This window comes from Penicillium chrysogenum (assembly GCF_028827035.1).
Source record: "Penicillium chrysogenum strain IBT 35668 chromosome Unknown utg000005l_segment0_segment0, whole genome shotgun sequence".
Lineage (NCBI taxonomy): Eukaryota > Fungi > Ascomycota > Eurotiomycetes > Eurotiales > Aspergillaceae > Penicillium > Penicillium chrysogenum.
Window position 1 is genome coordinate 3,187,404 of NW_026622753.1, and position 23,675 is coordinate 3,211,078.

Genomic DNA, 23,675 nt, shown 5'->3' on the forward strand with positions numbered 1-23,675 from the left:
GGGTGCTCAGCACACTATAGACACTTGCACTGCTTGCGAGTCTTTCCCTGGAGAGTTTGGAAATACCGTTGTCACTTGCTTCAACCATGTTGAGAACTGGTTAGCCAAGAAAGGCCGTTTTATTTAGAAGGGGTCCGACCATTGTAATGATGAACATACGTATTCTACCATTTCACGCAGGACCTAATTGGACGCAGTTTCTGGGAGCAGGTCTTGTCGGCTGTATTGAAGATGCTGTTGGAACTCCTATTTAGACCAACCTTTGACATGTACAACTTTCCGTCCATTTGGGTAGGCCTCTATTATCAATTTTACTTAGTGATCAAAACGCGGCAAGTGGTGAACTAATAGGGAAAGGGATGGTTTCGAGTGCCAGGCATTGGTACATATGTATACTTATGGCTATACCACAACATGACTCTAACACCCGATCTACAACCCATTCAGATTCTTCTGGGACGTAATAACATCCCCCTTATCTACGAAGTCCGCCAGCACCACATTAGGCGCATACCCATACAGCCCGGCACATAGTGCCGCCTGGGCGCCAATACTACCAGGCCCCGTCGCAGCATTAGTATTGTCTGCCTCGTGGCGGGCTGGAATCTTTATGCCTAGAACATCGACATCAAGGAAGTGGTTGACTATGCCCATACGGCCCGTCGCGGCAGCACCAGAGGGCCGATCGATGCTGCAGTTCGGGAAAGAGGCGTCTGTGACACCGTAGGCTGTCTCGAAGTAGTACGCGAACTCATCTTGAATGAAGTTCACTTTTGTAGTGTCGGCGCCGTAGTCTGGAAATTATCAGTCTCAATGTATGGTCTATGCATTTATGACAGGTGCTTCTTACCCAGGAATACGACCAATCGCTTTCCGCTGGAGATCATATCACCCAGTGTGGGCCAGTCTGTAATTGATAGCGGATTTTCGGAGGGAACGTAGGCATAGTTGGAAATCCCGCTGCTAGAGAAGGTGTCTCCAAACTCGGTGATTGGTACCGAGTCTCCGTTTGTTAAGAGGAGAGTGACAACTTCGTTCGGATTTGCATCTAACCAGTTTTTGATAGTCTCCAAATATTCTTTGAGAGGTCCTGCATCTTCGAGCAAGCATGATGTATGGCACAGCTCTATGACGTTCTCATCAATGACGAAGCGGTGTGTTTGCACTTGCAGGTACCGGATCCCCATGTCGAGTTGGGCTTCTATGTCGATATTTTGGTTCTGCTGGGGTAAGGGTCCGACAAAGGCGGAGTCGTGGGAGCCTATAAATGTAATATTCGAGTAGGAGCGGGTGCAGTACTCTGAGTGGCCGTTGCATGTTGCGGCTCGAGTCGACATCGATGGGGAAGATATATGTGCTGAGGACTGAGATGCTCGCTGTACTAATGTGTCCGTCCCTGACACTGCCAGCACAGGCTGGAGGAATAGGAGAGCACGCAGCATTGCACCTGCCAGTCGTTGGTTGATTTTGGTCATTGCCCTCTGATTCGCTTTAGGCTATACTTTGTTCTGATCCAGAAGGCGCGAAGGGGCACTGGTCCACCTTTTATGCTCGCAGGCATTTTTCCTTTTCCTATCCCTGTAGATACCGTGATAAACCCCTGGTGCTTCCGGTCACGCAGAAGAAACAGCTGCCCCGCGAGAGTCATATCAGCTGCCCTTTCCTGTATACATTCCACATGTTGGGTCATGACCAAATCAGAAATCTAAAGCAAAGAAAACTGAAACTGACCATAATCACGTCGAATCTAACACATAGTGCTGGTGAAATCTCCATGGATGATCGTGAATATCCAGTCTCGTGACCGCGACCACACACCAATAGCAGGCCTCGTCGATAGTCACCCCGGTCTTTCCGGGGTGTTCCTCAGATAATTTGATTTTAAGTCTTCTCTATTTATTCAAGTGATTTGAGATAGGACATCTTTGGCGTTGCATGACCTCGCTAGTACCTCCTGTGCGGGTAAAACGTGAATTGTTCGGAACCGAACAGGATGAACGCTTTTCATGATGTCCCGTGGCAGCAATAAAGTATAGTTATCGCACTAGAAGAGAAAATAGCAGCCCTTTTATGTCCATTCTGGCAAAAGCTTCTTGGCCCTACCGAATCGTCTGATCCCCTGATGTACTGCTGAGCCAGTTGCAGTCACAAACATGGATGATCGTTGCTTGGGCGAGATTAGGCTCGTTGCATAGCTGATGCGACCTTAGTATGCATATCAAGGTAATATGGAGGTTGGTTGTCATTGACATGACCAGTGACCGGTAAGTTGATACGGTGCTATGATGAGCGAATATCCTACTTTATGTCCAGATAGATAGTACACCTACCCCACCACATTCAGGGTTGCTTAATCCATTCAGAGTACCTTTCATGGTATCGAGTCTCGAACGCAATTGCCGCACAACCTTCCCTCTGAAGCTTCAAATATGCATTGGCAAGCCGAATCAAGTCCGGTGCATTCAAAGTTACATGGTTTTATGTCGCGTGTCTTTTTGGGCCCTTCATATTGTATCACTGCATTAACAATGCTTGTTGGGAATCCTCGATCGGACTAGCGTCACAGAAAATCAGGGATAATCTTCATGCAGTACTTTGCATAAAGTACTAATCAAGCTTAATTGTAATACAAGTTATCTCATCATGCCGATACAAACGTTTGTCTTTCTTTATATGGGAAAGCTAGAATGCACCAGCACAGAACTAGAACAACCCAGTGCATTCCTCCAAAAGGAACGTTCGGTTTAATGCTACAACATTAATGGCTATGACCCCAGCACCTCAAAAGTAAATCCTGTTCCTCGACCTTGGAGCGACGCAAAAAGTGCACTATAATTCGCTTTCAGATACCCTGCATGAGAAGTGTAGTACGGAATAGTAAACATCCCTCAACTACATATAGGATGAGTTATTCCAAATGCGCAGGCAGAATTCGAGACTTTCAAAGAATTTAAGTGCCCATACCAGTATCGATAATGCATCGCGTCCCCCGCTTGACCAGGCCTATCTACATTCGCTCTATACAGAGTACCGTCATCCAACGAAGTCGACTTAGTCAAAGAACCCAACCTTCGAGAAAATTGGATTCTGCAAAGATGTTCCAACCCTACAACCTTACTCCGTTGGACCAACTTTCACCTCCGGGGCATTTTACTATGTCTCTCACGTTTAATTTGGTTGGCAAGAACCGTGTGGACGCCCTTCAGCGGATGGAGGATGCAGGATCTTGTGTGTTCTCCAAATTTCCCTTCCTGAGTGGCATGGTAGTACCCTCTACCCAGCGAGATGGTAAAAGCAACGCACTTCAGGTGCGGCCTTCCACCGCTGCCGAGCTTGAAGAGTGCCCTGTTATAGTCACTCAACATCATACGGAGCCCACCGCAATCACCGTGGATGGGAAATTCAACACTTCCTTGATGCCGTTCCCAGTCGTCTCCCCACCACGTAACCTTTCTCCTGTGCTACGGCTGAAGGCTCATGTAATAGAAGACAACGTACACCTGGTCTTGTGTTTTGATCACCGAGTAATGGACGGGTCAGGGATCTTCGCTTTGTTCCGTACTTTCGCCTCATTCTGTCGCGATATAAATGCCACGGGTCCGTTCACAACTACACAAGCGCAGGAAGAAATAAGACAGCATATCGAGCAAGTAGCATATACAGCCGCACCGCGGGATGTTCAATGGACGAGCTTGCCTACCACAACAAGGGAAGATGAAGTACCCACAGATTATGGTCGAGTGCCCATCGGTTCTAGTCATGTATTCGATGGCCAAAAGATAAACATGCTGCTCGACGCCTGCAATTCGACCTTACAGTCTCTTCCCGAGAAGTACAGGAAGGATCTTCCCGAGACGTCTCTTCGACCGGGTTTGCTCGTCAGCGCGCTGCTGGGAATCTGTAGCAACCGGGCCCGCCTGAGGGCTTTCCCCGATGAGCCGCACCTCTCATCCGATATGTTCATTGTGGAAAATCTTCGAAAGGCACTCAATTTACGTCGGGGATATCTTGGCAGTACTATCGGCGCCACCCAAGTCAAGTGTGATGGCTATGCGCATCCCCCGCCCGAATCCTTGCAAAATATTCATGTCCCGGAGTCTCTCAGTCAGGTAGGGGCGGAGGATATTTGGCGGGTCTGCAATGTTGCCCAGTCTCTTCAGGAAGTATCCGGACGCCTGGACAAGGAGTATACGGAGGGAATAATCGCAAAGATGTCCCGCGAAAAAGATTGGAGTTCATTCCGACCTGGTTGGGGGGGAATTTCCTCGTATCTGATATCAAGTCAGCAAAGCCTTATGGAAACTTTGGGCCACTCGGAGATCTTGAATTGTTCGACTTGCATTTCGATACACAACCTGGTTATTGTTGGATAATGCCTAACCTTCCATCTGACACTGCACCGCCGTATCCATGCTGGAGATTGCGATGGATTTTGGAAAGAGCCGCGATGGAGTGTCTTTCGAACGATCCCCTCTTCCAGTGGGCTTCAACTCCTAGTACAGCCTCCACACACGCCGAAGTCTAGTTCAAACGACCTATTAATATTCGCGGATTACACTAGATTTTTATGATATCGGGCGGGCTTTTCGGATTTTGGTAATATACACTCTTCTCGAGAAAGCGCTACTGCATGTGTTGTACATGGATTATAAGACATTAGGGGACATATGAAATATCGAAAGTTGAAACAGAAGTATAGGACCTATAATATAGTACAGATGCTCTCACTATTGGAACCTACCAATCCAGAGCCTTGGAACATCACCTCGCTGTTTATGTTTACAATCTTGTCCATTTCCTCCTTCGTTGGTGCTCTGTCGACATCGATAGTCTTGATCCGAGTTGTTTCCCCTCAGCGTTGTTTTAATCTGCCGTTACCCGGACTAGGTGAGAAGCCTTTATTTATCAGACCTTATATTATCTCGCCCTTGAACTCTAGTTTTAACCCTAGTTAGCTTTCTGTGATCGGGACGACGACGGAATCAATATTTAGCAGACGAGTGGGACGGGGCTACGCGAGTGGTAGTATTTCTGCGGTTGATTAAAATGAGTTGAAGTTTGCTTGAATGTGTAATTGTGTTAAGATGGGCACGATGAAGCAAAAAAGGAGAAAGATAGTTACTTCGTAGGTCTCGAGCTGTTGTGGATTGGCAAGAGAGAAATAGATCGCCGACATGTGGATGTACCTGGCAGCCACTTGTGGCTGGTGTTCCGCCCCTAAAACGGCCCCGACCCAACGGAGCTCCGAACTCACATTCTCCACTGTGTTCATACCCCTCAAGCTCGACAACTCCATTTGGTCTCCAGGGCTATATTGCAGTACCCCATAATCCCCCTCCTATTACCCGAACCTCCTAATCAACTCGACAATCGTCCTCCCGCAACACGCCTTCGCTGATTCGGCCTCGTCTCCACCCAAGCTACATAACGCGGAGCAATGGTCATTCGGAGATCTCGCTCATGAGCTCGATGGCTGAGGGCAGTGAGGGTTGGTCGCGCGAAGATGAGCTTGACCTAGGCCAGGAAGACGATCCCAGACAACCCGACCATGGCGCCCTCGATCAAACCTTACCTTCCCCGCAGGAACCAGCGGAAGAGGAATTGGACACGATAGACGATGCGGAGGACCAGGATTCCGAGAAGACAGCGCGACGGAATTATCTCAGTTACCCAGAAACCCCTCCGCCGCGGCATGCGGACTGGACCGCGACAGGGAGCGTGGATGGAACTGGGTCAAACCCCGACGATTCCCCATCGCTACATGTTAGTGGTACGATTGGCGCATAATCTGGATAGCTAGCTGATTAATTACAGGGCTCTGTTCCGTCCTCCTTGAGTAGCAGTCCTCTCGCGCTCCGCGGATCTCCGCGAGTCAGCCCAAGCCCGGCCCGTCGCCCCTTTGACCTTCGCTTCCAGTCCCGGTTGTCCTCATCCCCGCAAAGTGTGTCGAGAGCCGGCTCGCCATTCCTAGCACATCTTCACTCCCGGCAGTCTTCGATAACCAGCCAGCTTTCCCCGACTCCGGAAACCGAAGCCGAACCGCTCCAGGGGCCTTGGGAAGTTGTGCGATGGACGAAGCTGCGGAAGATCACCGGGCAGGCGTTCTCGGAAATCGGGAAGCGCAATTTCGGACGGCCAACTTGCCTTGCGGTATCCACGTCAATTGTAATAGGCACGTCCAAGGGTATTATTCTCGTGTTCGACTATCAGCAAAGCCTGAAGACTATTATCGGAACGGGTACACCAGGTTTGTCAAGAGAATTCTACGACCTCTGGCTCATTGTACTGATGATCGCCTAGCCGTTGAGTGTGGTGCTGTTACATCTCTAGCACTTTCCACAGACCATTCTACCGTTGCTGGGGGTCATGACTCGGGCGATATCTTTACCTGGGAAATTTCGCGCTCAGCAAAGCCTTTCCTTCATATCCCGCCAATCCCGGCCAATCAAACCGAGACTAGAATATCTGATGGTCATCTTTCAGGATCTGCGGTCATTCATATCGGCTTTCTTGGCAACAGACGAACCGCGCTGGTCTCGGCTGACACACGGGGCATGTCGTTCTCACACCTGGCAACAAGAGGAATGGGTGCAGTAGGGCGAACAGTCAAGACCACTCGAATTCTAGGTCGATATCCCCAGGCAGCGGCAGAGGTCAAGCGGCGGAAGCCTAGCTCTGTTCTTGCTTTCTCTCCTCTGCCACTCGGCAACGTAGAGCAACCCACCGATTCTTTGGGCCTCGTTGCTATGCTGACACCCTATCTTCTTGTTATTGTGTCCACCACACCAGTGGCACAAACCCAGCACAAAGCACCGAGACCCAAAGAAGTTCCCGCGCACAGTGCTTTGACCGGCGCCTTGGCATGGTTTCCAGCTATTCGACTGAAGGGAAAAGACACCCAAACTTCAAACACGAAGCTTGTCTACTGCTGGTCAAATGTTTTGACTGTTCTCGAAGTCTCAGAGGCCGAGTCGGACGAACCTGCAGACAAAGACAAGCCTCCCAGTCTTGTCTTCAGAGCGCGCAGCAGATGGAGAGCAGATGAAGCCATTGTGGCTGTTCAGTGGCTCAGTCGTTCAGTGCTCGCGGTGTTCACAATAACGCAGCGGCTACTCATAATCGAGGATTATTCCATGCATGTTACCGACTCAGTCGATCTCGCCAACAGACACATATATCACACTGATCTCTTCTCGTCACAGCTTCATTCGCTAGTTGAACAGCTTGACGAGGAGGATGACTCGATGCATGGAGTAGTAGCAGATGCATTCCATATGAGTTTCCGTTCTTATAAAGGGCGCTTGTTCTTGCTTGGTTATAACGAAGCCCTGGTAGGCAATCTCTCAAATTGGGCCGATCGCTTGCTGGCGCTTATGGAGGCCGGTGACTTCATTGGGGCCATTCGACTAGCAACTTCTTACTATACGGGCGAATCGGAAAAGCTGACGGTTGGGCTCCCGGAAGAGGATGTTTTGCGACAGCCCATTGTGCAAGAAAAGCTTTTGGAAATGATCTCCGCATCCCTCAAGTATGCTTTTGGTCGAAATTCCGAAGCAAGCAATGGCCGACTAGAGAACCAGCAGCTGGAGGAGCTTGCAGAAGTTTCTATCGCGGCCTGTGTCTACATGAGCGACGAAGAGTTCCTATGGGAGGAAGTCTTCAACTGGTATGAGGAGCAAGATTCGGCGGGCATTTTCCTGGATGCCCTCGAACCACGCATCGTCGATGGAACTCTGCGATCACTACCTCCGATCGCGGTCAAGGCGTTGATTAACCATTTCATTGGAACTCACTCGGCCGGTCGCTTGGAGGAGATCATCTGTCTTCTTGATACTACCACAATGGACATCGATCAAGTCACCACGCTGTGTAAGCAGCACAATCTTTACGATGCCTTTATATATGTATGGAACCGCTGTTTGATGGATTATGTTGGACCACTGGAAGAACTACTACATATGATTCCTTCCCAGCCTCAGCCCTTGGTCAACGGTGACTATGCGATTGAAATGAGACGGCAGAACAATGCGATGAAGATGTTTCCCTATTTGTCATTTATCTTGACTGGTCGCATCTATCCCACCGGAGACGACATGGATGAGGCTGAAGCCACACGAGCCAAAACAGACTTGTACCAATTCCTCTTCTCTGGCCGTGTGTCAGGTACGGTACCTGGAGATACCAACGAGGCAGACTCCTTCTCTCAGCTTCGAGCCATGCTCAAGTTTGATGCTTCCAGCTTCATGAGCATGCTCAACGAGGCATTTGAGGACAGCTTCCTAAATGAGCCTGAGAGCGAGGATATCTCGACGTCGGACATGTTGATCAATCGGCAGTACCTCGTCAGCATTTTGCTGCAAGTCATGACCGGCGATCTTTTCACGCCTTTTGATACCATCTACCTGGATATGTTTGTTGCGCGCAATCTTCCTAAATATCCTCAGTATATTCTCCTTTCTGGCACAACCCTCCATCAGGTTCTGGTGCGTGTATGCCAATATCCCGAGCAGGAAATGGCAGAGGATTGCGAATTGAGTGCAGAGTATCTGCTGTCCTTTTATCACCCACCAGATATCCAGAGCATGATCCCTCTATTTAAAGAGGCACGCTTTTTCCGGATTCTCAAGTCGACCTACCGCTCGGAGAAGCAATATCCCCTGTTGGTTATGACTTACCTGGAGGATCCGAGCGACCGCGACGCTATCTTCACCTGCCTACAGGACTGCCTCCGTCCAAGCTCCGGGCTTAGCAAGAAACAGAGACGCGATGTAGTGGACGTAGTCAAGGAGCATGCCCGGGAGATAGCTGCAATTGATGTGACGCACGCTGCACGGACGATGCAAGACCTGGCCCCGGACACACACTCTACGTTTTTGCGGGTTCTAGAAGACGATCCCCAGAAACAGTATCAGTACTTGCTAGTCCTAGTCGAGCCGCAGGCTCAAACTGCAGACACCAGATATTCGCCCGGTGTTGAAAACTGGATGATCGAGCGCTACGTGCAGCTCTTGTGCAAATACAACCCGTCTCATGTCGCAGATTTCGTTGACGGATTGCGAGTCGGTGACATCCACCTGGAGGAACTGCTCCCATCCATCGAGGAAAGCGGAGCCATCGATGCTGCCGTCATCCTCCTCGCCCGACAGGGCCAAGTCCGCGAGGCCCTTGACCGTCTTGTCGCGCACTTGGGCACCCTCGAATCCGGTCTGGTAGGCATTCTCCAGAGCGTGCGCGATAGCCCCGACTCAGCGACTACTGCCGAGGCAATCGACGACTTGATCGAGTCACTGAACAAGTATGCTGGCGTCGGAACGTGGCTCTGCCAGGGCCAAACTAAGACAGCCAAGCAGTCTCGCACAGGAAGCACCAACGGCAAACGCAATGCGCCAACCCTTGACCAGCCTCTAGCCTTCGACGAACTCCTCTGGCTCGACCACATCGAAGCCGTGGTCCGCATCGCAAGCAATGTCTTCGCCTTCATACAAGGGAACAACGCCCAAATAAGCCTCCCCGCCCAACCAACAGACTCCCTCGCTGGCGAAAGCGGCCGCCTAACAACAGCGTTCCGCGCCCTCGTCCAGCAAGTCTTCACAGCCCTCCTAGCAAGCACAGTAAAAAGCAGCCCAACCACAACCGAACGAACAGACATATCCTTCCTCCGCATTCTACGCGCATTCCTCACCCGCGCCGCAACCTGGTCCCCCTCCCTCCTCGAGCTGCGCGCCGTGCTAGCCTCCATTTTCTCCGCCTACTCCTACGAGAAGTCTCTCCTAACCCTCGCAAACGGCATGCTTGACCGCGACCTCTTCGTCCACGTCGACGAAGTCTCCCGTCTACGCCAGCAAGGCTGGCGGCCCCGCGGCCACGTCTGCGAAATCTGCCGCAGCCGCATCTGGGGCCCCAGCGTTGGCGAAGCGCATTGGTCCGCATGGGAAGCGCGACGCGCCGAGGTCTACGCCCATCGCATCGCGAGGCGCAATGAGGACGGCTACAACCCGTCCGACCGCGGGAAGGGCAAGGCTGCTGATGTCGGAGTTGGTCATATGTCCCATCTAGATGCGGGCGGTGCGCATGGACACGCACATGTCCTCGCTCATCGCGAGCATGGCGATCGTGGTGGTATGTCTGGTGCGAACGCTGACCATGATCACGAGCATTGCCACGCTGAGGCTGGGGCAGGATCTAGCACTGCGACTACAGTCGCAGACAGCCCCCCAGAACCCGTTGTCGTTTTCGCCTGCCGACACCTCTACCACCGACGCTGCGTGCTGGACGCTATCAGTGCCAGGGCCCGACCCGCTGAGACCGCGTTTCGGCGCGACCATTTGCCCGACTGGACAGGGGCCGAGCTGTTCTGCCCGACCTGTACATAGTTTCTGAGGGACGGTGGGGATGATTATTTCCTTTGTGTCTAGGGATATTCTTTTGTTACGTTTTTCCTATCTCTTTGCTTTTTCCTATTATAGGCTGTTCGGGGGTATCCCTAGATGAGACACGATCCTCTTGCATATAGCCATTCTCACTTTTCTTCTTTTTTAACACCGAACTTTAATGTAATGTGATATTAGAGCCAGGTCTATCCCTGCTAGAGGACATCTCTACTAATACTTCTGTCTTCCGTGGGAACAGGTGATAAGTTCTCCGCTTCGGCTGTTCAGCTCATTCTTCATGACACACGCTTGGCACAACCTGTACTCCCAATGTGATCGGATGAGGATCCCTACTCCGGATTATCATTCGGCCCTGTTGCAGGGTTCAGATATGGCACGTTGTTGTTTTTCCCTTTTCGTGTTATGTCCAGGTCAGTTCTGGACTGTGTGATCGTGTTATTTCGATAGGTGGTCTGGTGTTCTTTACTTTTGGCAGTGATCTACGACAGATGGTGTATGGGTTTGGTGATTCTCAGGATGACACTGTCATTTCAGCATCTTCGGTATCGGCTCTGGGTAGGATCTCCGTGCGAACTGATCATTTACGGAGGTACATAGAACTAAGTATTGGCACGGGCATATCTGTATGCACGGCTACTTATGTTTGAGTACCTTAAAGTGGTCGAGAGACCTGGTGATCACAACTGGATTCCAATAGTCCACTTCATATTTCTACTTCTCAGATTCCGGATCTGACTCTTCACTTGTCGAAGAACAGGCGACAGGTGAAACATAAAAAGAAAATAAAATAAAGCCTCAAAAAGCCCAAAAAAGCTTGATGGCCGAGATCCTTCAAACAGTCGTTGGCCTATCGCCGTCCTACTTTTCCCTTTTGCTACTATACAAACCTTAGATGTTGGCGGTAACCATTCTGATTGGCTCTGGATAGTTACAGCACTGGTTTGATCTTCTTTTTCTCTTGTGTTTGTGTTCTTTTTCTATAAATCCGAAACATTTAAGGTTGGTTTTAGCGCTTGAGATATCCATGGATCCGATATTGTTAAACCCGATTAGACTACTATCTTGTATACCTAGGTACTGCTCAGGTGTATAGACACAGGGTTATATTGCCGTGCAGTCTACTCTAAATGTTAATATGAATACATTCCAGACTAGACTAGTTCAATCAGAAAGCCCTATCTAAATGGCTTACTAACAGCACCGATTCATGGCTCGGAGATGTCAGACTGATATTTCGTAGGTGTTTCAACATCCCCCCTTTTGCCGCATGTCTTCGATTGTAGTGTCTGGTGGATGTATCACGTTGTTCCATTCTTTTTCTTTTTCTTTCTTTTTCTTCCTTATTTAATTAAATTAATTAAAATTATCTTTCCGTTTGTCCTTTTCCTGGGGGAGTGGAGTCGTCTCAAATATAAAATCGATCACACCTCCCCCGTTTGCGAGGGGTCAATATCTACCATTTATATATATTGTGCTTATATCTATTGTCTCTTTCTATTCATCTGTATTCATTCCTTTCGTCCTATTGTTCTTTACCATTTTGGTCAGTATCTGGAATACTTGACCTTCTCCAGTCTTTGACAGACTTCCTGTTTCCAATTTCTCTTTCTCCTTGCAAAGATCCTACAACGACCCTAGAATTTAGGCACAATGCATGTTTTCTCGACCATCCTGCCCGCTCTGGCCTTGTTGGCTCAGGTATCCTCCGCGGCATACACGCTGCGCGACGACTATGGTGCCTCCGACTCTTTTTTTGACAAGTTCAACTTCTTCACGGTATGCTAATCCCAACCTTTTGTCTTACCTACAAATCTCATTCAATGTATAGGACACCGACCCCACCAATGGCTTTGTGAGCTACGTCGACCGTAGCACTGCTTCGCGCAACGGTCTCATCAACACGGGCAACGGCGTCTACATCGGTGTCGACCACGCCAACACCGCCACCAGACCTGGTCGCCAGAGCGTCCGCCTGGAGAGTACTGCCACCTACAAGCATGGTCTTGTTATTCTCGACCTGGCCCATATGCCCAGCAGCACATGCGGCACCTGGCCTGCCTTGTAAGAAGCCCACATCCCAATTCCTCTTTCCTAGGAATAGGAAAGAAGGATAAAGAAGAACAGTCTAACTCGTGCAGCTGGATGCTCGGCCCCAACTGGCCCAACAACGGCGAAATCGACATTATCGAAGGTGTGAACGAGCAAACCCAAAACCAAGTGGCCCTGCACACCAGCAACGGGTGCACAATCAACAACAGCGGCTTCACAGGAAACCTCGAGACACCAAACTGCTACATCCAAGCCCCCGGGCAATCCGCAAACAGCGGCTGCGTAATCCAAGACGGCAGCACTCAGTCCTACGGTACAGGTTTCAACAATGTCGGAGGCGGCGTCTACGCCACCGAATGGACCGGCTCCGCCATATCAGTCTGGTTCTTCCCATCCTACGCCGTGCCGGCCGATATCTCATCCGGAAATCCCAACCCAGCAGGCTGGGGCACGCCCTCAGCACGATTTGCCGGCGGCTGCAATATCGACTCGAAATTCAATGATCTGCAGATCGTCTTTGATATCACCTTCTGTGGAGATTGGGCGGGCTCGGTTTGGGGTTCGTCGAGTTGTGCCAGCCGCGCCTGGTCGTGTGTCGACTACGTGCAGAATAACCCCACCGCTTTCCAGGAGAGTTATTGGCGTGTGCGGTCGCTTAAGGTTTATCAGGATGCGGCTAGTTCTAAGGGTGGTGCTGAGGGTGAGGACGTGGGTGCTGGGGATGAGGTCGGTGTTAATTGGGATCCCTCGACGTGGTATGGTCTCTCCGCTAGGGCTTCGATGAAGCATCGTCGGGAGCATTATCGTCACAAGCGTGGACATGGCCATGCTTAGGTGGTGATGGTGATGGTGCTGGGTGGATGGATTGTTTTCTGCGTTGAGAGCGTTATGGGTTTGATCTGTTTTGCATTTCGATTGCGATTTCGATCGTGATTTACCCTTTCTTTTTCGGTATGCTTCTCTTGATTTCCATTCGTTTTATGGTCTCTTTACTCGTCTGGTCTCCAATCGCCTGTGCTAGTCCACGGCTATGGGAGGACGAGCGCGTTTGATACGCTTTATGCTTTATGCTTTGACGATAACTTTGTGGATACCCTTCCATCTCGACGATGAAATGAGAAATGGCAATGATGATCATGAGCATGGTTCTTATTCTGTTTTTTTAAGACATTTAGAGATATCATCTGAACTGTAATCGCTGGGTAGATCTACGATGGCTATACAACCTCGGGCATAAGGTAAGATCTTCAGCATCTGTACGTGGAATGAATCAGACAAGACAAGATTAGATATTTGAATATATGCATCTATTGACATTCATATTAACATTAACATTACCCTCAACCCCGAAATTTATGCAATTGCACCAAAATCAATGCCCAAACCCAAGAACATCGCGCTGATCATCCGTAAGCCGACCCCACTCCAAGAGCAACCGAAAGAAGTAAATTTCCATATCCTCCTTCCTCAACGCCGTGTTTGCCCACTTCCGTCCTTCTTCCGCAATCCACTTCCCCTGCCGATCATGCGCCTTCATACGCATCTTCGGGGCATTAGGACCATTCTCCTCAGACGCGGGAGCAGGCACGCCTGCAAAGTACGCAAGTGTACTCCACAGCCCATGAAGACGGATATCGACAGGGACGAAATGCAGCCACGAGGTGACGCGGGAGTCGAACCACTGGCGGAAGAGACCTGTTTTGAGGGGCAGGCTGTGGCTGTGCAGGAAGGGAAGGAAGCGGCCGCTGAAGCCTGCGCCGTCGAGGTCGAAGAGGAAGCGATGCGACCAGTGTGCTTGGAAATCTGCCCAGCCTGCGGTGCTCAATTCTGCGGCTTGTTCGTCGCAGTCGCCGCAGCGGACGATTGGGTCGGCGAGGTGCACGGCCGTTTGGAGATGTAGATCCGAGGTTGGGGCGCTGCCGTCCATTATTTCGTAGCGGAACGAGTTTTCGTTTGGGTCTGCTGGGAGGAGGATGGAGACTTGGTTGTTGGTGTTGTTGTTTATTAGGTGCGCGAAGCGCTGGCGTGGCATGCCTTTCCACTCGCCGAAGCGGCTGACGCCTTCTGACGTGCTGCCAAGCCAGTAGAGGGAGTTCTTTTTGTGGCCGTATTCTGGATCTGGGTGTTCCTTTGTGGGTTGATATTTTACCTTCTCGATGTAGTTCCATGGACTTGGGAAGAGGATGTCGTTAAATCCGGTGAGAGCACTCTGGCTGAATACCGGGATAAGTTCCTGCGACACTTTGAATGAAGCCGGGGAGATTAAGAGACCATGGAGGAAGGCAAGGTCAGGTTGGTGGCAGATTTCGGAAGCGAGATTGAAGTCCAGGGGGAATTGGCCCATGGAATGGGGAGCCACGCACGACAGACATATGTCATGGCGATTCCAGATTCGCTGAGAGCGCGCCTTTGATGAAGGCGGACAGACAGCGCTCACATAAGGGTCGAAAACACCCCTCCACGCTCCGTCAGTGAATACGGTAATGTTGGTTTGATCGGCCGGTTCAATCGGGGCCCAGCCCTCCTCTCGGTTGGTCGACCAAGTCTGCACCACGCGGTTTTCAGGGATCATTTCTTGCATCCCAGTCTGCCCCTTCAGCATCGATATTTTCTCCCAGGGAACTGCAACACGTGGTTCATCATTCAGATTGAATACCAAGTCCATATCTGGGAGATATTTGGCGAAGTCTTTCATCATGTCCGCAGCACCCGCCACCATCCATGCATGGGTCGGTTTGATGCCTTCTTGCACCATGGCCGTGCCATTGCGAATTCTGATCCCACCGAGGTCGTTGAAAGGGTTTGTGGCCAGTTCGTGTGTCATTGCGCGGATGTGCTCTGGAGCCAGCGCTCGGAAGGGAAGTAGGTCATGGTAGATCTGATCGAAATCATCGATGATAGCTGACGATCGGCTAGTGGCATATCGATACCATTCGTCGAAGCCCCTAAACGAATATTAGTTGAGTTGTGCGACAAACGTGGGTATTAGAGCATACGGTGGTGGGTGCTGGTTATACCGCCTCCGGTATTCGGTGACAGCATCTCCAAGGGTCTTGCTCTTAGCCGCCTGGGCGACATAGTTGTGATGTTGAATTTGCCCATTACTGATCAGGAATTCAATCGGGTGCATATCCTCAAGACGATGCTTGCTCACTGCGAAAACGAGACTAATCCCAAATAACACGGCAAACAATATTTGGATCGCAACGTTGGTTCGGTATAATTTTGGCTCTTCATCATGAACCACACGCGCCAGAAGAAATAGAAGGGTACCCGTCAAAGATGCAGCCAACGGGAGAACAGCGTGAGTTAGGGAGATAAATGGGAAGGGTGATGGTTCGGTGAGGGCCGATAAAGAGGAGAAGTATACGACCACGAAACCGCCTATGATTGACACTCCAAGGATGTCGAAATGCGGCAACTAGAAGAATCAGCACCGATAGAGAAATAAGTATAGAGAGCTGGGAAGACCAACCATGTGCCAGGCCGACAATACCAGTATTACAACCAGCACGGACTGGCTGAAAGCGCCGCGCGAATACTCTAGATCCAACATGGGTTGGCCGGCAAGTTCAGGAGAGCTATCTGGTACCCAGAATGATATAACACTCCAGACCAAAGAAAGACCCTAGGAATACTATCAGAACAAATAGTCCCAACACAATCGTAGCTATCCACTTACCAAGAGACCAGTTCCAAGGAACGTCAAAGCTCGTTTTCTGCGCGCATCATCGAATTGAGCGCCAATCCGACATAGCTCGGTAATACCGATAAGTAAGATAGAATCAGCAAACAGGTTGAACAGCCTGTATGATCGAAGGCGCGATGCGCTATGTAATACGATCGGACAGACATAGGTTGATCGAGTCCCAGCCGAGAACGATGAAGCGAAGAGACCACCAATCGACAAAAATGCGGCCGCGATCAAACCTCTGAAGCGACTTTGCGTAAGATAATAGAAGCTCCGGCGAGAAACAGAGTAGACTACCTGCAGCGGCAGCTTTTCGAATCGTTGGGTAGGGACATATCTGTCTACTTGTCGCGATCTATGGTTGCGCCAGTAGTCATAAAGCGAGATGACGAAAGGAATAGCGTACTGCCAAAGACACCGTGTTAGTCGCATGAAAATCAATGGATAACCAAGGTATCCGGCAACTTACAGCGTATCCAGCGGGTGCGCATTCAGTATTCCGGGTTACTTGGCGGAACGACTCGATCCGCAAGCCACACAAGCCCAACAAAAGAGCGAGCTTTATCCACCAGGGTTGGAACCGTGCCCGAGGGCGAGTCTCGACATCGCCCAGTGCGAAAGAGGAGGTTGATGCGCGGGAAGGAAGCTCAAATTGTTCCGCAAGGGGGATAGCGGGCCGTTTACTTGTTGGCGACGATGGCGACGACCCCACTGAAACGAACCGACTCCATACCAAGAGAGTGAGCCCCGTGAGGAAGCAGACCAGAACAGATGTACTGATGGGGCGGTCTATTGGCGCAACAGTCAGATCAAGTTGGAGAACGACATTGATACCCACGGCGACGACTCACCGAAAGCGTATGTGGTATTGTAGGAGGTAGTAAGGAATAGCGAGCTCAAAAGGAATATTCTGCTCATGGAATGCGATCGTGAGCTTAAGTTTTCAATAATGTGAGATAGCTTGCTAGGTACTCACCCCACACAGAGCTTCAGCCCGAGATCGGAAGATAATTGGATCATACTGCGCCAGTCGTTTTATGGTCGCTCTAAAGCGTCCCAGTCCATCGCTGTGATTTCAAGAATGAACGGACTGTTGAAAGGGTAACAAGACAAAAGACAGAAGATTTACCTTCTGTGGATCTTCAGGAGATTGTCAGTGTTCGAAACATGGAAAAAAGCAGGGCCAGGGCCCGGAGGGCCCTCTGATCCGCTGGCAGCTAATCAGAGGCAATCCGGACTGCTGATCCATTAGGGTTGCGTCAACGGGCGGGTTATGATGTATTTCACGGTTGGGCTTTCTGCTGCCGCATGTAACGACATGCCCTGCCTTGATTGCTTGTATTTCTGATGGGTATCTTGCCAATGAGTGGCGGAAGATCTGCAGCCACCGTGCTCAACCCTGTTATAGCTCCTGACAGTCAGCTGGTTTTGTCCCAGAGGCGTTATATTGCGCGGGCTCATCAGAAAGAAATGCCGGGCCGTTCAGTGGCCAGAATCGAGCCTTGGTCAACTTCATGACCCACTTGAGTCCTGGGCGTCATGTTGCTTGTGGGACCCTCCAATGCATCTGTAATGTTGTACTCCATATATCATGGTCAGCCTTTGAGGTAGGCCGTGTGAGTGGTTCTCCATACTAATGTACGCAAAGAAAGTTCTCAGCTCAGGACTAGAACACGCGTCATATCAACCAAGATCCTGTTGGCTGTATCCTGTCGGCTCCATTCGGCTGCATCTCATGAAATAAAGATGGCCCGAGCGACCCATGGTTAGCGCCAAAAGGACGCACTCAAATTGACTTGACTAAGCCCAAAACAGTTCGTGTATTTCCTAATATGGCAGAAACACGTCACCTACAGTCATGTGATTTGATCAGGGTCTAGGCGGTGTCGACTATCTACCCAATGAGAGGCGACTGCGGCGAGTCCGTTTCGATCCTTCAACATTGAACAACCCACGTGACTTTTCAAGAATGCAAGACCAATCACATATACTACACGGACCCATATCCATATACCCTCAATAAAAGACCTTGGCAGGAGAAAAGTCAAGGGATTTCCTCTTTGACTAAGAGTTGTCAACCTTAGTGCAGGGACCATGATAATTTGCTCGGGAATATATTCAGTTGACCATATACTCTGAAGGCTAATCTGTAGAGTAGAGTTCATCGTTTTGGCAGATACATACCGCCTACCTATTTCGGATGGCCAATGCAGAACGTAGCCACGTGATATAAATACCTGATTAAGTACATGGGATAAAAGGCACCAGGGCGGTGTACTGCATCAGGCGGTGTCGGACAGCAGTATCATTTTTTTCTAACCGCAGGGAAGTTTTTTGGTCGCAAGACGAAGCTAAGTGTTTTTCCAATCAACACTACTCCGGAATCGCCATGCCTCGCAAGGCGATTGACTCGCGGATTCCCGCTCTTATTCGAAATGGCGTGCAGGAGAAGAAGCGCAGCTTCTTCGTGGTTGTTGGTGACCATGCCAAGGATGTGATCGTGCATCTTCACTATATCATGTCCAGCGTGGACGTGAAGCAGAACAAGTCTGTACTATGGGCTTACAAGAAGGACCTGCTCGGCTTTACGAGTCACCGAAAGAAGCGCGAAATGAAGATCAAGAAGGAGGTCAAGCGTGGCATTCGTGAACCCAACCAGGAAGACCCATTCGAACTTTTCATCACCCTCAACCAGATCCGCTATGTCTACTACAAGGAAACCGAGAAGATTTTGGGTAACACTTACGGCATGTGTGTGTTGCAGGACTTCGAGGCCATGACTCCCAATTTGCTTGCGCGAACCGTCGAGACCGTCGAGGGTGGAGGTTTGGTGATCTTGCTTTTGAAGAGCATGACCAGTCTGAAGCAGCTCTACACCATGTCCATGGATATTCACTCGCGATACCGCACAGAGGCGCATGATGATGTTGTGGCTCGTTTCAACGAGCGATTCATTCTGTCCCTCGGAAGCTGCGATTCGTGCCTGGTGGTCGACGACGAGCTGAACGTGTTGCCCATCTCCGGCGGCAAGAGTGTGAAGCCCCTCCCCGCCCCCGAAACAACCGACGAGTCAGCTTCCGGCACCAAGAAGGAATTGAAGGAAATCAAGGAGAGTTTGGCCGACTCCAAGCCCGTCGGCCCTCTGCTGAGCTTGGCCCGCACCGTGGATCAAGCGAAGGCCCTCCTGACTTTTGTTGATGCAATTGCCGAAAAGACTTTGAAGAGCACCGTTACACTGACTGCTGGTCGTGGACGAGGAAAGTCCGCAGCTCTCGGTGTCGCCATTGCCGCGGCTGTCGCTCACGGCTACAGCAACATCTTCATTACTTCTCCTAGCCCGGAGAACTTGAAGACACTCTTCGAATTCATTTTCAAGGGCTTCGATGCACTTGGATATCTCGACCATGTCGACTACACCATCCTGCAGTCGACCAACCCTGACTTCAACAAGGCCGTTGTGCGTGTTAACATTCACCGCAACCACCGTCAAACCATCCAGTACATTCAGCCCCAGGACGCGCAAGTTTTGGGACAGGCAGAGCTCCTCGTTATTGATGAGGCTGCAGCTATCCCTCTCCCATTGGTGCGCAAGCTGATGGGACCTTACCTGGTGTTCATGTCCTCCACCATTAATGGATACGAAGGCACGGGCCGGTCCCTGTCTCTGAAGTTGATCCAGCAACTGCGGGAACAATCCCGAACTGGAGTCAAGACAGACGATACCGACATCGCCGACCGCAGCACAGGCAAGTCAGCCAAGGGTGCCGACAAGAACCTCAGCGGCCGAACGTTGAGGGAGATCACTCTCTCGGAGCCCATTCGGTATGCCCCAGGTGATTCTGTCGAGAAATGGCTGAACAAGGTCCTCTGCCTTGACGCAACTCTTCCCAAGTCGCACATGAACACACAAGGCTGCCCTCACCCCTCGCAGTGCCAGCTGCTTCAGGTCAACCGTGATACCTTGTTCTCCTTCCACCCTGTCTCCGAGAAGTTCTTGCAGCAGATGATGGCGCTCTACGTTGCCAGTCACTACAAGAACACACCCAACGACCTTCAGCTTATGAGTGACGCTCCTGCTCATCAACTCTATGTCCTCGTCCCGCCTATTGATGAGGGGGGCCACCAAGCTCCCCGAGCCACTTTGCGTTATTCAGGTCGCCCTTGAAGGTCGTATCAGTCGCCAGAGTGTGCTTAACAGTTTGAGCCGTGGTCAGCGCGCGGGAGGTGATCTCATCCCCTGGTTGGTCAGCCAGCAGTTCCAAGATGAAAACTTCGCCAGTCTCTCAGGTGCTCGTATTGTCCGTATCGCAACCAACCCCGAATATGTGGGTATGGGATACGGTTCCCGGGCTATGCAGCTTCTGGTTGACTTCTTCGAGGGCAAGTTCACCAACTTGGAGGAGGAGAACATTGCCGCCGAAGAACAAATGGTCCGTGTTACGGACGAAGAGCTCGCCAGCTCTAGCCTCTTGGATGACAACGTTCACGTCCGAGACATTCGCTCCATGCCTCCGCTGTTCGGCAAGCTGACCGAACGTCGCCCTGATGTCCTCGACTACGTCGGCGTCAGCTACGGTCTTACCCCATCCCTTCACAAGTTCTGGAAACGCGGTTCTTTCGTCCCGGTGTATCTGCGTCAGACCCCTAATGAACTCACTGGAGAGCACTCTTGCGTCATGGTCCGTACCCTCTCCACCGGCGAGGCAGACGATGCCTGGCTAAGCGCCTACGCGCGCGACTTCCACAAGCGATTCCTCTCGCTGATGTCCTACCAATTCGGCCAATTCCCATCCGTCCTCTCCCTCAGCATATGTGAGGCCGCCAACTCCGGTGCCAAGAAGGACCCGACGTTCAAGCCGCGCACACTGCAAAAAGCCGACCTTGATGCCGCCTTCTCGCCCTTCGATCTCAAGCGTCTGGACAGCTACGCCAACAACCTCTTGGACTACCACGTTATCCTGGATCTCGTCCCCGCACTCTCCGACTACTACTTTGCCAACCGTCTCGATGGCAAGGTCAGCCTCTCGGGCGTGCAGCAATCCATCCTCCTCGCCATCGGCCTGCAGCACAAGAGCCTCGACGACCTCGAGAAGGAGCTGAACCTCCCCTCCTCACAGCTCCTCGCCATGTTCCTCAAGATTGTCCGCAAGGTCTCCACCCACTTCCGCAATCTCATCGAGAACGAGATCGAGCAATCTCTGCCCGCACAGAAGGTTCGTGTCGAGACCTCTGCCGCTCACGACGACGAGCCCGAAGTCAACCTCCAGCCCCTGCCAATCAGTCTCGAGGATGAGCTCCGCGAAGGAAGCAAGAAGATCGATGAGGAGATGCTCGCCAAGCAGCGTGCTCTGAGCGCAGCTAACCCGTAAGTTTTCAATCACGTTGTCTACATATCGAAACAACAATAACTGATTTCCAGCCCGCAGTGATGGACCTGATGGCTCTAAGTCTTCCAAGCGCAAGAAGATCGAGACTGCGCGGGATATCTACGATAAGGAGATTGACTCGAAGAGGCAAAAGATGATCAAGAAGGGCACCGAGGGCCGCAAAAAGCGCTGAATGATTTAGGTTCTGGACAGTTTTCTTTTTGCATTAATGTACGGTGTTCGGTTTCTTGGGTCTAAAAAGACTTGCTTGTGTCTAGTATTTGTCTGTATTCTTCAAGGTTCATGTTTCCACAGGATATCCGTCTCTTGTACATACAATGAATCAGTGTTTATTATACTACGACAGTCTGAGTATTCCGCATAGATAGATGGGATATCGCCTGACGGCTTGATGAACTGGGTACATAAGCATATGCGATTCGCTCTTAAAACTAAGAAAAAATAGAAGACTAGGTAAAGGTCACCAAAATAGCATGGACCTCTTCCACCATGAAATGATCACAGCTCATCATGCTCCGCGGCCTGTTCCTCAGTCTCAGCCTTGGCTTCAGCCTCAGCCTCGACCGTCTCAGCTTCAGGCTCAACCTCAGCTCCCGCCTCAGGCTTAACCTCAGCCTCGGATTCAGTCTCAGCCTCAACACTGACAACAATGCCCTCAGGCAACTTCTCCTTAGTCCCGTCACCCAAGCGAATCGCATCAACCCAAGACTCAACGGCAACAGCCCCGAAGTCCGCATCGGCACCGCTGAACCGACGCCACCATCCACGACGCGCATTCAAGGCGATAATCTCAACCGTCTGGCCATCAGCCAATTCCAATGCCTCACGCAGAGTCTTAGACGCAGTGTTGATGGCAGGTACAGCATACAGCGGGAAGAGATGCGTTCCGCGCAGAGCGTGCTTGTGTCCGATCTCAGCGACGCTCGCGAGTGCCTCGGTGGCATGCGCTGGAAGCGCGGCATCCGGCTCGCTCGTCTCGGGGAGGATGGCTAGCACACATGTGCCGGACTTTGGTGTGAGACACGCTGACTCGACGGATTCGGGGGTGGCGAGGGTTGGGATTGGGGGTGCGGGGATGGGAACCTGAACGGGCTTCTCCGAGGGATCTGTTTCATCCTGGTCCTGGGAGGCGGTGGGCTTGAGGTCTTCGGCGTCGTCGACGACGGAGGTAGGCTTGGAAGCGGGCTTGGACTTTTGTTTCGGCTTGGAGTTGGAGTTGGAGGCGGAGCGGGGTGAGGCGTCTGGGTTTGGTGCTGCCGCTTGGCTGAGGAACTCGGTGATGGGTTTCTTCTTCAGGTCGCCGGCGTAGATCTTGGGCTCGGCGTCGGCGCTGGGGATGAGGACGAGTGTCGGGAACTCGGTTACGTCGAACTTCTTCACAGAGGCGGATTCCTTGTTCCGGACTTGGGCCATGTCAATCGCGCCGAGGAAGTCGACTGCCAGGGCGCGGATCAGCGCGCCTGTTGTGCCCTTCTCGGTGAACAAGATGGCCTTGGGTCGGTCTTCGTTTTGTCCAAGCCATTTGTCCAGGTCCTTGTCTGTTGCGCGCTTCACGTGGTTGGGGATGCGGTCGACGACGGCGTCGACGATACCTTTGGCGCTGCGCGCGCCTTGGTAGTCCTCGACGCGAGGCTTTCCGGGCTTTTTCGAGGGTGTCACAATTTTCAGTGTGGGGAAGCCCTGGACACCCATCTGCCCGCAGAAGGGTTTATTTTCGTCATCGTCGCAGTTGATCGCGGCGACTTTCGCGAGTCCGTCGAGGCTTTTCGCGGCTTTTTCGTAGGCAGGTTTGAGGTTCTTGCAATGGCCGCACCAGGGCGCGTAGAATCTAAGTGGGTGTGTGAGTGAAGGTCGGGGAGGCAGAGAGCTAGATAGCTAGATAGCTATAGCGGGACAGCTTACTCGACGATCTACAGTAGCAAACCATTAGTTTTGCGCATTTGAAGAAGACTATAGACACTCACCGAGGTATAATTCGAGTTTGCAATGAGCGAGTTGTAAGTTTTGGGATTTAACTGGATCACCGGCGAATTCTTGGTGTATAGTCCATCGGCGTTAACAGGCAGTGCCGCAAGGAGCGACACCAGCAAGAGGCTGGCGCTGTGCAGCATGGTAATTTTCCAGAGATGAGATTCAGTAAAGAAGCCAATGGAAAGA

At 51.3% G+C, this 23,675-nt stretch overlaps 7 protein-coding genes across 7 annotated transcripts; 4 read left to right on the plus strand and 3 right to left on the minus strand.

Annotated features, from left to right (window-relative positions):
- Positions 1-432: 432 nt before the first annotated feature.
- Positions 433-1,475, minus strand: N7489_009596 (uncharacterized protein; the record flags this gene model as incomplete). The annotated part of the gene is made up of 2 exons (XM_056715346.1): positions 433-794; positions 851-1,475. The coding sequence occupies 2 exons, from the start codon at positions 1,473-1,475 to the stop codon at positions 433-435; spliced, it is 987 nt and encodes a 328-aa protein (XP_056562968.1).
- A 1,680-nt stretch (positions 1,476-3,155) lies between these two features.
- Positions 3,156-4,373, plus strand: N7489_009597 (uncharacterized protein; the record flags this gene model as incomplete). The annotated part of the gene is made up of 1 exon (XM_056715347.1): positions 3,156-4,373. The coding sequence occupies one exon, from the start codon at positions 3,156-3,158 to the stop codon at positions 4,371-4,373; it is 1,218 nt and encodes a 405-aa protein (XP_056562969.1).
- Positions 4,374-5,460: 1,087 nt separating this feature from the next.
- Positions 5,461-10,373, plus strand: N7489_009598 (CORVET complex membrane-binding subunit VPS8; the record flags this gene model as incomplete). Its single annotated transcript, XM_056715348.1, has 3 exons — positions 5,461-5,763; positions 5,815-6,247; positions 6,301-10,373. The coding sequence occupies 3 exons, from the start codon at positions 5,461-5,463 to the stop codon at positions 10,371-10,373; spliced, it is 4,809 nt and encodes a 1,602-aa protein (XP_056562970.1).
- A 1,668-nt stretch (positions 10,374-12,041) lies between these two features.
- Positions 12,042-13,274, plus strand: N7489_009599 (glycoside hydrolase family 16 protein; the record flags this gene model as incomplete). The annotated part of the gene is made up of 3 exons (XM_056715349.1): positions 12,042-12,167; positions 12,220-12,452; positions 12,530-13,274. The coding sequence occupies 3 exons, from the start codon at positions 12,042-12,044 to the stop codon at positions 13,272-13,274; spliced, it is 1,104 nt and encodes a 367-aa protein (XP_056562971.1).
- Positions 13,275-13,812: 538 nt separating this feature from the next.
- On the minus strand, positions 13,813-17,049 carry N7489_009600 (putative capsular associated protein; the record flags this gene model as incomplete). The annotated part of the gene is made up of 6 exons (XM_056715350.1): positions 13,813-15,385; positions 15,437-15,861; positions 15,916-16,068; positions 16,123-16,536; positions 16,601-16,920; positions 16,983-17,049. 6 exons carry the CDS (start codon positions 17,047-17,049, stop codon positions 13,813-13,815), a joined length of 2,952 nt encoding a protein of 983 aa, XP_056562972.1.
- Positions 17,050-18,520: 1,471 nt separating this feature from the next.
- On the plus strand, positions 18,521-21,690 carry N7489_009601 (ribosome biosynthesis protein KRE33; the record flags this gene model as incomplete). Its single annotated transcript, XM_056715351.1, has 3 exons — positions 18,521-20,276; positions 20,299-21,496; positions 21,558-21,690. 3 exons carry the CDS (start codon positions 18,521-18,523, stop codon positions 21,688-21,690), a joined length of 3,087 nt encoding a protein of 1,028 aa, XP_056562973.1.
- Positions 21,691-22,016: 326 nt separating this feature from the next.
- Positions 22,017-23,629, minus strand: N7489_009602 (putative disulfide isomerase; the record flags this gene model as incomplete). Its single annotated transcript, XM_056715352.1, has 3 exons — positions 22,017-23,346; positions 23,421-23,428; positions 23,483-23,629. The coding sequence occupies 3 exons, from the start codon at positions 23,627-23,629 to the stop codon at positions 22,017-22,019; spliced, it is 1,485 nt and encodes a 494-aa protein (XP_056562974.1).
- Between the last annotated feature and the right edge of the window lie 46 nt (positions 23,630-23,675).